The 13,312-nt window shown below is 41.6% G+C and overlaps 1 protein-coding gene across 1 annotated transcript in view; it reads left to right on the top strand.

The window, feature by feature from the left end:
* Window positions 1-12,726, top strand: part of LOC138584386 (MAM domain-containing glycosylphosphatidylinositol anchor protein 1) — a 198,632-nt gene extending 185,906 nt beyond the window's left edge. Inside the window, exons 17-18 of the mRNA XM_069656644.1 lie at window positions 3,052-3,169; window positions 11,104-12,726. Coding sequence (XP_069512745.1) covers window positions 3,052-3,169; window positions 11,104-11,189 — 204 coding nt within the window. The 3' untranslated portion in view covers window positions 11,190-12,726. The remainder of the gene's footprint in view (window positions 1-3,051; window positions 3,170-11,103) is intronic.
* Window positions 12,727-13,312: the final 586 nt, after the last annotated feature.

Here is a 13,312-nt window from a genome sequence, read left to right as displayed (position 1 = left end):
ATTAAATGGAACACAGTATGGGATACTGCGGTGTTGAATGGAAAAGAAAATGTCAACAGACACTGACAGTGATAACACAGAAAACCTCAATCAGGTGCTGCGCTGATTCCTGCGGTCCCATTCAACGTGTCTTACTTCACCATCATTGGAAATGTTTCCATTTAAAGTGAGCAAAAACAGCTAGCTTAGCTCATTTTAATATGAGAATGTAACGGACTATTTTTAAATGGAAAACAGAAATCTAATCATTTTTAAATTAATAAAATAATTTCCAAATCAACATTTTTTTGTGAAATAATTGATTTTGCCAGTAAAAAGCCGTATAATAAGCAGGATAATGTATCGTGAGCTGGTTGTTATCGCGGAATAGAACCCCGACAGGGTGCACAGGACTCGCGGAGGGGTCCTGAACCTGCTCACTATACAATATCCCTTGCATATTAAGCAACCTTGCCTCATCGAAGGTCAAGAAACTCTGAGAAATACGTCACCTCATGAAGTAGTAGAGAAGTGATGATAAAGTTTAGGGCACTTTTGGCACTGAACACTCACACTTCAGCTTGAACTGTCAGCAGTGAACATTGTGTGAAAGGGCACAGGCTATCTCTGAGAGACTTTGACAAATATAAACACATGAAATCATTATTATGCTGTCCTGTGTGGCATGGCAGGATATTGCATTGCTTTGTGGTTCACTTTTCTGTTTGATATCTTTGAAGAAAAGATTGTGCCTGATGTGATTGTGTTGTTATTCAGCCTAAAGAAGTCGGTTATTCGTGCTGCGCTTCTGTGTATTAATATGTCAAGGCCAGAGTTAGTCTCTGGGCTTCCTCCAACCCCAATTATTTTTCTCACCATCTGTAATTATACAACAGTGTGGCGTCTTCGCTCAGACTTGTTGGAATTAGACATGCTTTCAGGTGTACGGCAGTGGCGATGTGTAGCTCCAGAGTCGTTGCGTGCTAGGCTGGTTGTATTAGCGATGCAAATTTACACATAAAAGAAAAAGAGAATACATAAATAAAACAACATGAAAAAAATGCACAGTGGAGAAACAGCACCGTAGCATTTCTAAATTAGATGACCACGGCCTTTTGACCAATTAGCCTCTTCCCTCCACCAGCCCTGATTTACCGTCACAGCTACCCTCCGCACAGGAAATCAAATAATCCTTTCGCACAAATGAGCCGAGGCGCTAAACCCCATCCAGCACTTCTTTTCTGTCTCCCTTCACGCCGCCCAATCAGTTTCAAGGTTCGCCTAATTATTTTATTTATTCATTCAAAGAAGATCTCTCGTTCCGGGACTAAATTAGAAAGCAAATGGGAAAGAGGTGGCTCTGCTCTTTGTGTTTCCCTCCCTTTAATGAATGGAAATGAATGGGCTCTCTATTTGGAGAGACTGCGTGCCCCACAAAGAGTAAAAAAGATTCTTCAGGATACCTGTACATGTTTTTATGCAAGATTTTAGGGGCCACTGCATGCATGCCCTGCAGTGTTTGCTCAAACACTGGTAGAGGTCACACAGGCAGCAGTTTACTGATCCAAAGAAAAAGAAGTTCAGCGACTCGCGAGAAAGAGCAACAGTTCCTGAGCCAGAGGCTCTTCAAACTACTTGAATGACATTTTCAGAATTATCAGTTTCCACCGTCTTTCTCCATTCACCTTTAACTTGGCTTTTCGTGATTACACTGCAGAGGTTAACGGGTGGAATTACTCCCCATACACACACTCATGCTGATCCTTGTCTATAGCAATGAATAGGTTATTGGTATCTGCCCCATGAATTTCTGTTTGATACTTCAAACTGACATTTGTGTTAGGCGCTAACAGCACAACGCTCACAGATTAAAAGTCAGGTAATGAAATGTTCCAGCAGTGAGAGATGGTTACCACTGTGCTCGCTCTCCGCCACCCTCCACCTTTCATTTACTGCGAACATACATGTGGTTAGGTCAGAGCTTTCTCCACGGTGGGTCAGGACGGGGTTAATTGAACACACCCTTGCTATAGTTTGATACATTTACACACAAATTGACAGCAGGTCTGTTCTGTCTGGGGTAAACACTCTGTTAATACTCTCCCACAGCAGATCGGTGTCAACAGATGGAGTTTTAAAGTGATGTCAGTCATGCATATTTGAACCCCTCCATGCACGCACCTGCTCTCGCTCTTGTTATGTACGTATGTGTTGTACACTGAACGCAGGCAGTATGACGTTTCCACACACAGCCACACCTGCTCCTGTATCTGTCTTATTGCGTTAAATTGAGGGTTAAGTGCCCTGCTCAAGGGCTAGATGGCAGATCTAGTGGGAAATGTTGATATATGTACCAGCCTGTGCAGCACATTTCTGCAAAAACCACGAAACAGATTAAATAAGCAATTATAACTGTAGGGTTGGAAATCCCTCAGACATGATTACCGAGAAGATTTTGGCTATCATATTTAAAATTTAATATCGCAAAGTCTGGAGTTAAAGACGGCAACTACAGCCGTGAGAGTTGCTTTCATTGTTATTTTGCAGCAAAGTTTCCTTTTTTTTGTCTCTTTTTCTCTCCACATATTCCAGACAGAATGGCTTGGTTTTTGATTAGCTGGGAGCCTCGGTACACCACAGTAATTAGGCTGTCAGTCAAATCCAGATGGCTGGTGGCTATCGCCTGGAAACTCTTCAGATGAGGCTCCTGTTTAGTTTTGTGCTTGTGGGTCCACAAGTGATTACAGGATAAGAATGCAACTTCTGAATATTTAATGCTGAAAATGATATTACTACCTGCATATTGTTATCTACGCTGTTTGATTAAGGTTTCAGTATTTTCCCTGATTGCAATGACATTAAACTGATTTATTCGGCCTGTTTTAGAGCTTTGATGACTCCTTTTTCAATTAGAACCAAACAGACTGTGATGAAAAGCATTTTTATCGCTATTTGCTGTGAGAATAGTTTAATTGTCTAACTCAAGTTTTTTCAGGATAAAAGCTGTGTTTTTGATAGAAACTGTATCAGATATATTCAACCAACATCTTTCTCTTTATCTCTTCCAAACAGATTGTGTTTGAAGGAATCCGAGGTCCACGTTTCGAGGGGGACATCGCCATTGACGACGTGTCCATCACCATAGGGAAGTGCAAGCAGGAGAATACTGTAGCCAGCGCAGGTAAGACAGGTAAGATAGACGTTTCGATAGCGGAGAGACATAAAGACACAAAGAGGAGCCAAAATAAGGAAGACATTATAATTCCTAAAGGAAGTGTTGATAGCTACTTTGTTCTCAGCAGACATACCGTTAAAGCACCCACTGAGAAGCTGAAGCAGAGCTGAATTACACTGAGTGCAACTGAATTTATTCCAGCTGAGAAGAATTGAATTGAGAGGCAAACGAAACGGTTGTTAATGTAGAGACAGGATTTTCAAAGAGAGCTAAACGTCTTCCTTATTGTTGTGGAGGTGTGGGAATATGGTGCAGAGAGAAAGTGCTGTCAGTGTGGGGGCTGTGGGGAGGCAAGTGGACACCACAGGGCACCGGCGTGGAGGCGGTTCAGAAGCCTCGTCATCATTTACACTCCTTCCTCTGCCTCTGTCGCTTTATTTACCTCACATTCCCCATCAAGTTTTACCTCCTCCACACACACCTGCATTATATCCTGTCTCTATTCCTCTTACCCACAGTTATCCATTAGCCATCTCCACTTTGTTATCTCTGCACACGGCTCTTTAAAGCTTGTGTTATTTACCTTTTAGAGAGAAAGAGAGGACCAGGAGGAAGTGTGCATTATTAGAATACAGAGAAAAACAGCAAAGTGAAGGAGAATGAGCGAGACAGGGAGGAGAAACACACCCTCATCCAACACTGGCAAATTATCAGTCCAGATGGAGGGGTAATTTAACTCCATTAAAGGGTGGGAGTGGGGGGTATTATTCTAATTTCAAGCTTCATATTTCACTCTGTGATACCTGTGGAGTAGCTTAGCATCATTCACAGTTTAAAAAAAAAACATTTTCTCACACTGGTGTCCCTTTAAGAAACCGCGCCTCTACAGGCCCACTTTCTTCTGATTGGCCAGGTTTCTGAAGCCTGCTGAGGCTGCACTTTGTGACGTCACAAAGTGCAGTGCGTGTAGAAAAAACTGTGTGAAACCTGGCGTCCACAGCAGCCTGCAGACTCCAACATACTTTTACCTACAGATTTGAAACTTCACCCATGTTTAGTTTGGACATCCAACACTGTAACATTATATATGTCTTTAAATGTGAAACAGCATAATACCTCCTCTTGAATCAACGAGCATTTCACCACATCACTCATACTGACATGTTAGCGGCGTCAACCCAGGCCGTCCGTCCATAAGTACCAGAGTACTATTTTGCTACTAAAAACTACCACATGTGACGATGCACTTTGACTCGAGCTTAAACCAGCAAGAAAAACAAGCCAGTTCCAGAGAATGAGTGCATGTCCATGTAAGCGTGTGGAGAAATAGCCTTGAGGGCCGGCATGTGGAGAGGAGACGGTGATAGAGAAAAAGGTCAAAGGCAGAGAGTGGCCGAGGGTTTGTGTGGGTTTGAGAGACAGAGACGGAGAGGGGAGAAGATAGAGAGAGAAACAGGACCAACAACCAGGAGAAGAAAGAGAATTTGAAAGAATAACCTGCCCGCAGATAATCTGCGGTAAGAGCTGCCCCTTAAGTCTTATAATAGCAATTGATGTTTTTATTCCGTCTACAGATAAGCACAAGAATAGCTGCCTTTGCTGTTGGGTTAAATAGGGACACTGTAAACTGCGCAACTGAATGAAGCTGTAAAATATTCTTACTATTTTAAAATGTATGCGGTTTGTGACACAAGTTGTCGGCTCATTTTACTTGTTTTACTCGTCTATACAGCAAACAGAACCCTCAATTCTTAGACCATATCCTTTCCGATGAGAAAAACAGCTTTAAGTGGGGAAAAAAAGACAAAACTCCGGATAGAGTAACCCACTTCTAGCAAGGACAAAATGCAGAAATCGTCCTGTGTTGAGGATTCTAGTTCGACATGCTAGATTTTATGCAGCAACATGTGGTGACAACCGGCATGGTTTTATTCACTTTTTGGGACCGAGTACAAAGAAAACATTAGAGCCGTGGAAAAACAACACAAAACAGCAAAAACTAGAGAGTGAATTATTAAAACCGTGCTTTTACCTCCTGAAACCCCCAGTGTGAGACGTGTGCGTGTGAGAGCAATCTCTCACATATGTGCATGTAAAGGCACTGGCGGATAGAGTGAATAATGGATTAGGGTGTAAACAGGAAGAGGAAAGCTCTTGAGCTCCCAGAGTGTGCGCGTCTGTGCGTGTGCATGTGTGTCCTGCAGGTTTTGTGCAGGCAGAGACACACAGTGAAGACAGATGGGTAATTATCAGGCAGGCAGGCGACTGAAGAGTCTCTGCCGCTGTAAGGAACACAAATGCCTCTGTCTGGGGTACGCAGTCTGCCACTGTGGAGTTGGTGAGGAAAAGTGAGGATTAGAGAAGGATTAAAGTAAACTCATGTTCACCAGGTATGATGACATCAAAAGGAAGATGCAAACTTTTTAAATACCACCAACTATGCTTAATGCAAGGTGCAAAGAGTCTCAATGTTGGAGAGAGTCTTGTAAGGGTGTTTATACTGGGATCATATGAGGCTAAACCAAGGTTCAGGGTTAGGCTGTCAACAGGGGCCAGGTGTCTAAAACTCTTGATAGAGTCACAACTAAAACCTGCACATAGATGGGATTATGTCTACGCATTCCTCTCATCAGATTTATAAAGCTGTGTGAACACCTGGCTCTGTTTTATAATCCGCCATCATCGTGGAGCTGTGAACACGTGCAGGTGCCTCATTTCTGCTCCACATATGTGTGTAGAAAACACCCTTAAACATCCGTTTCTAAATCTGTACATGCACCCACTCAACCACGTATTAGACCTGTCTATGAGAAGAGTGGGGGAATGCCACTTCATCCAACAGCACCAGAGTGGACCATTAGGCATGGCTGTGGTGCTATGTATAGGAAGAATACACAAATTCATTACAAGTCTCTGGAAACCATTTGCACGGTAATATCTCAGTCTTTATTAATAAACGTCAGATAATTCATCGCTGTACTGACCTCATATTGAAGCAGATTTTACAAAGTTCGTATCAATTAGGGAGGATATTAAACCAACATTAACAGTGAAATGTAGACTCAAATGTTAGCAAAAAGAAGGATACATTTTAATATATCATTTAAATGTATGTCTGTTAATGTGTAGAAACCTGTGTAGAATGGAAAAACATAATCAGTGACACAACAGCTATTAAGTCTTAAATTAAAACAAAGAGACAAATAATACCTTAATCAACTTTATCACCAACAGCACAGCTATCTGTGTTTACGTTTGTCTGAGCTAAACACATTCATCACTTCACATTCTTCGTCTAATACTAAATGTATCGTAAAATCTGGAATATAAGTCACACAGGAAAATAAGACATATAAGGGCCTGTGTCCACTCAAGGTGTTTTTTTATGTTGGCAGCCCCCACAACCTCAATGATAGAGCACTTCTCACCGGCGCTTACTGTTGCTAGGTTACGAAAGTTGTCTGGCTGCACTTCCACTTGCATTGGTAGTGACCGTTAAGTCTGTGTTCAGGGACATTTTACAAAGAAAACAAAAAAACAATGGAAAGGAATCGTGTCCTGACATTTGCAGCAGCTGGAAATTGTACCTTCGAAAAAATGATATTGATATTGAAAGTCTCGCCCCTTCATGATTTTGATTGGTCGGTGTGGGAGAAGTGACATTGATGATGATGATCAATAAAAGATCATCTTATCTGAAAACACCCTGTTAGTGGACACAGGTCGTCAGTCTTTTTTTGGGGGGGTATCCCAGAGGGATAAAAAGGTTTTCTATAGCTTTTTATAAAAAAAAAATGTGTATACAAGTTTTTAAACACAATTTAAATTATAGCCTACCATCTGTTTTCACCATGTCGAGTTTGCAATCCTGCTAGCTACCTGTGCGGTAGTTGAGCTCAACCTACGGTAACGCTGATTGTTGTGAGGATGGCGACTGCACTGGTGATCATGACGCCGCATGTCTGTGGTGTATTCATACAGGTTTATGTTTTTTTCATGTACTGATAATAGATCTTGCAACTTTCCAAACTTACTTTATCACTGTTGCCAGGAAACAATGTCTTTGATTTTCAGATAAACAGATGGAGAGACAAATAGGTTAAAACAGACATTCATGATGAGATCGTGTTTTTCAATGCACGAGTACAAACAGCGCAGAACATCAATGGCAGCTTTGATCAGAAAACTGTCATGTGGCTCTGTTTGTGTGTGTGTGTGTGTGTGTGTGTGTGTGTGTGTGTGTGTGTGTGTGTGTGTCTGTGTGTGTGTGTGTTTGTGTTTGTGTTTCCCAATGAGACTTTGGTGCATCTCACAGGAGAGGGAGGGAGGAAGCATCACCCAGCTGATACATCACACCTGTGTCACACACACAGACACTTGTGCAGCCAATCCAATGGAGACTTTTAAGCACATAAACACACACAGTGATGCACAGTAGCTCTCAAATACACACCTGACACCTTTAGTATACTTTGCATACTCGTACTAACATGCACACACATTTACTTCAGCTTAATTATGTGCACTCACAGAGGACTGTTATACTACGGCTTTGTACAAATGAAGGATGATCACCTCTGACATGTTTGGTGCAGCTCTGCCAGCATAAATCACAGAGGTGCTGGGCGGCTGGCTCGTCTCTCACTATACATTTGACTATATTCCACTTCGTCCACTGAGGGAGTTTCCTCCTCATCTCTTTATTGGTGTTCCATTACCTTTATCCACTGCATCAAATTCAAAATAGAAACAGTAATTATATAAGTGACGGTAATCTAGTGAGACTGTCCGCCCTTAAAATAAGATGTGGAACATTTAATTATGACCCTATTATATTTTATAATTCAGGTGGCAACAGTCAGAGGACATAAATATTTTGACGGGAGCAGAGGTCATTTTACATTTTTGTTAGCAATGTCACTTATGTTTGTTCAGGTTACCCAGCACTGAGGGAAGGATATGAAGTCAAATGTCAAAGGTCAAAAAGATTTTGTGCTTGCTCTATAACATTCACAAATGATTTCACAGCCCTCAGCTGTATTTCATGTTTTGTGTGCATGTGAAAAAAATGTGCACGTAAGAATCTAAATCAGAATCAGTTGGGACCCGATTGGACAGTTTAGCTTCCTCTGATTGGATGGTATATGTGGAGGCAAGCTGATTGGCTGGTTAACTGAAGCATAAAGAAACGGTCAAAATTCATGCTTTTAACTCGCAACTCGTAGCTTGTAACTTCAGGGTCACACATGCGCATAGGATATTTGTGTGTCTGTAACTCAGACTTTGTTGAAGTTGAAATATCATGGCACAAGTCCACAAACACAAATAGTTTCTACAGCTACAAAAACATTTCACACATTTTCAAATCCTTTCTGTGAGCACAAAATATTTCTACACATGCAAAACAAATTCACAAACTTGAGGACACATTTCTTTTATGCATTCACAGATTTAGATACTTGCACGCACATTTTTTTTGCACATGCACACAAAAAGTAAAATACAACTGTGGGCTGTAAAAGTTTCTTGTGAGCTAAAAAATGTTTGGCCATTATTTGACTCCATAAAAGGAACATCTGGGTTGGACAGAACCGTACAAAACAAATCCTGAATTACACCTGAAGCTTAATTTAAAACAGCAAGATCTAATGTGCCATAACACTGACAGTTTGTGTGGTCATTTTAAATGATTGAATCTAATAATCAAAGCCTTTTTTAAATGATTGCCTCATTTGAGTGTGTAAAGCTGCAGCAGATAATTGTAATTGTTCTATAAATGGAAGGAAATAAGATTTCTTTTGCTGTTAAATCTGTATTCAATTGTGTTGTTTACCCGATGACTAACCGTCTGAGTGAAATGTTTTCATTTAGCTACAAAGACTGCAATAAAAGTGGACGAGCGCTGGTTGCAAGACTGTTTTGATTCATGCAATATTACCTGCCATTGTTTGGATATGGCTGGTTAAACAGACATGTTTGCTGGTTGCAGCACAAAGAAGCAGGTGTGTCGAGGCTCAGATTTATTTCAGTGGATTAAAATCCCTGTGCCTGTCTGTGCCATGAAACACAATACATGGAATCACACGCACACATCAGCGAACAAAACATATTGTACTGCACATGCCCAGAGTAATGATTATCTCTCTAACTCTCTTTTAATTCCATGACATAACAGATTGATGCATGATGGATGGATCTGAATGGACACACAACCACTGCAAGAGAGAGAGAGAGAGAGAGAGAGAGAGAGTAGGGTGGGTTAAAAGGAAAGGCAGTGAGGCACTGTAATGGACAGAGATGTAAAACACCATGTTTACTTCAATCTGCTGACCGCAAACTATGCTATAGCAATGTTTGTGTGTGTTTCAGTGTGTGTTTCAGTGTGTGTGGGAGTGCTTTTTATAAACATTGATTTTCTGCCTGGAGGACGGACGCTTGATATGAAATCGTATCGATCGTTGTAATACAATACCCACTTTTTTTATTAATGAAACTCTCTTTGAGCAGCTTGTGCGTGGAACATCATACATCGTGCAACATCATACGCGTAATGATGTGAGAGAGAGAGAGAGAATACTTTGTACATTTATAAGAGGAGAGTTTTTTGTACACTGCTTTCATGCAGGAGAGACGGATGTCAACCTATTAGAAACACAAGCGCTTATTCTTATAGGTAAAAGGATTCTAAACAATGACATCAGATCACATAAAAGATGTATATAACGCAGCTATAACAGTCTGTAAAAACAATCCATCATATATTGACGGATGATGATGACATCAGCTGTAACTTTCTCATTTAGATCCCACCGCTGTCATGACAAAGTGTGCACCCTCCATCTCTCTGTTTCTCCTTCCTGTTTACTCATCCACCCACTTATTCTTGCTTCTATTTCTTTTTTATCCACTTGAGATCTATTTTTCTACATCCCTCCGCCTGCTTTATACTGTTGTAACATGGTTTGCTGTTGTTCAAATGATGCTTTCTGTTACACTGAAAGAAACTCTGAACTCGGTACCACACACAGGGCGCGGAGCCTCGGGCTCAGAGACAGCCTTGGGCCAGATAGATAAATATGTACATGTTCAGTTATCTGCTTAGCCCGGGGTTAATGTGATGTCAAGGTTAGACTGCTGTTTGTTGAATGCAGTTTACAAGGGACAAATGAAAACAGACCATTTTCTGTACCGTCTTAGAAGAAGGAAAGAGAGGAACAATATTGATGCTAGAGCATTAAAGGCCTCTAATTATATGAGAGTGGAGAGTTAGGCCCTGTGTCCACAGCGCCTTTTTCTAAGCGCCATTGTTCCCAATGAGGAAGGAGCGTATGCAGCTGCCTAGAGAGTACCTTTTTTGTGCGGCTGCTTCGAGCGCTTCAATTTAAAAATCTCTGAACTTTTCGGAAAGGTGCTGGTGTCGTCACCGCCGCTTTTTTCAGGCAACCAATTAGATGAGGCGCCACCCGTCACCCTGGTTACCACCAAATATATAGGAGCAACTTGTTTTGGCCGTTTCCGTCTACCCGGAGCTGTACGTATGACAAACAAACAGTATCACAATAGAGGCCGAAAAGCTCATTTGAGGAAGCAGATTGGCTGGACATTAAATGTTGTTGGTAAGTGTTGTGCTTTTAACGCCCCATGCGTTGTGAGCTTGTTGTTAGCTGTGTAGTAAGTTAAACTTATTGTTGTCATAGAAACAAAACCCACATGCAATGTTTTTCTCTCACCGCGTGGAACGTTTTTTTCACCACACAAGCGCTTCATCCCAGTGCTCCCAGCGCCCTGCCAGGGCTTTTTTGCCAGAAAAAGATGCCGTGTGGACACGGGGCCTTACTAGTCCTCATCTGCTTAAATCTGCTATAATCACAAGATTCATACCATCTATTGAATATCACAGGTATTTTATTTACAAGTCAACTCAACTGTTTTTTCTTCTGTCTCCACAGTTCTGATTGGTGGATCACACTCGCTCCCATTGGCCAGCTGGCTGACCTTTGGCTTCTCCTGCTTCCTGTCGCTACTCTACAGATGATGAGCACTTCCCCACAACGCCACCTGTCTGTAGTGACAGACACTGCCCTGACTCGCGCTCTTTTACTTCTTTCTCTACCCTCCTCCTATCCGTCCTTTCCTATACTCACCTGTCTCCCTACCTGTCTGTCCTTCTTCACTCGTCTTTCTATCCTTCATGCATCCCTTTCATCCTCCTCGCTGTGATAAATGGTAACACAAAATCTTTGTCTTGTTCTCCTGCTCCGCTTTCTTTAAACATTTCCTCCTTAGACTCTCAGCATAACCAACTGATGCTCATACTGTATTTAAGGTGAACATAGTTAATGATCTTTAACAGTCGAACCTCATACTCTCTCCTTTGTCGCTCTATTAATCTGATTAGATTGACTTTATCCATGTCCGTGTGTCACTTTGTCACCTTTTCCTCTCCGTCATCATCCTTCTCCATCCATCCTCTCATGTATCTCCAATTCCCCTCCTCCTCGAAACCCAATCCTCGACGGCCCCTCCACCCTGTTCCCCAGACACACCAAAGTGTCGGACACTACCAAAGATGACAAAGGACCTGAGGGAATAAAACGAGGAAACGGGGGATTCCAGGAAGAAAGTGAAAGACTTAGAAAAAGCAGGGGGGAAAAATCCTTCTTTTTCAGGAAGACTGTCTCCCTTCCATCCCAACCTTTGGGACCTTTGGGAGCTCCTGAATGACAAAGAGACAGATGGAAAATAAAACTGATGAATGAATGAAAGAATAGACAATGAATGATGAGGACAAAGCGGACACAGAGGGAAGAAGACGGGTGCTCCTGGTAGCCTCTCTGCTCGCCCTCTGCTTGCCACAAGAGACAAACCTCAGTGCGGATTATACGTGTACATTTATCTCTATATATATTAAATATAACAAAGTTTAAACTAAAACACAACTAGGACAGTGGAGGACAAAGTGGAATTAAAGAAGCACAACGTTTATACAACCTCTGCTGTTCCTTTGGGTTTTATTCTACTTATTATGTGATGTTGCAATTTGTCAGACCTATTCAATGTTTTTGATATTTTGCTTTTTTTGTTTTGTTTATGGCGTTAAAAGGGTCAAGGGCAACGGATAATAAAGTATTATATTAATATTTATGAGAGGGAGAGAAGATGATTTGTGATCCAGAACCTGAAGTGAGCACGAGGAGGGGAGATGCAAGGATGACCCGAGCCTCTTGGAGAGAAACATCACAATGTTTTCTTCACACACACACACACACACTCAGTTGTCTTTGCCGACATCACAGCCGGCTCCTCGGCTCACCCCCTGCCTCAAACACACGCCTCATCATCCAATGACACAGAAGGAAAACTCTTGATTTAGATGTTCACATTTCTACGCTCTTACCATGAACTTCCATTCAGAGGACATCATGAGTCAGATGTCTGGATTGATCAACAACAGCAGCATAGTTGGACACGTCTCTAAAGAGAAGAGAGACATGGTTTGGTTCGGGAGGCAGAGGAGAGCATGGAGTTCAGTTGAATAATGAATGATCAGAGAGCTCTTCTTTCTCCACAGGTTATTGAATGTCATGTATGAAATCTTCATACGCGTACGAGCGGAAGGTGGAGAAGACTGTCAGTAACGGGCGGGTGTGCAAGTGTGGATTGCATATCAGATTCTCTGTCACTGTTTAATTAACGTTGAATGTCTGTAGTGTGAACAATTTCCTAATCACATAGATATGATTGTTAAAATCAAGCAATACTCATATCTATAGATCTGTATACAGTAGATAAGGAAGCAGCTCAGTCTGCAGAAGAACAACTCTGCAAGTGGCTCTCATCATTTATGTTATGATTTATGATTACCAGTGTATGTCTGCACCATTCATACAGTTCCATCAATCACAGCTGCAGTGAGATGTATGTTTGCATTTTGCCACATTGTGCTTCAGCTTATATTGAGGAAACTCCACATTCATCAGTCGCCCTGTTCCTCTAACTGATCTGCTTTTTTACCATTTGCATTACATGTGAATCAGTCTGTTCATGCCCTTCTGTAAGTTTGTCCGTCATGTTACGTCTATTTGATAGTTGCACTTTTTTTTTGCTTCTGTTTTCTTTATTGAGGTCGGTACAAATTGTGTTATTGATTTCCGATCA

Source organism: Semicossyphus pulcher, unplaced genomic scaffold, assembly GCF_022749685.1.
Source record: "Semicossyphus pulcher isolate SPU_LCO1_2020_fin unplaced genomic scaffold, fSemPul1.0.p SCAF_1, whole genome shotgun sequence".
Lineage (NCBI taxonomy): Eukaryota > Metazoa > Chordata > Actinopteri > Labriformes > Labridae > Semicossyphus > Semicossyphus pulcher.
Note: the sequence above shows the minus strand (reverse complement) of the source record. Positions and strands in the feature narration are given on the sequence as shown.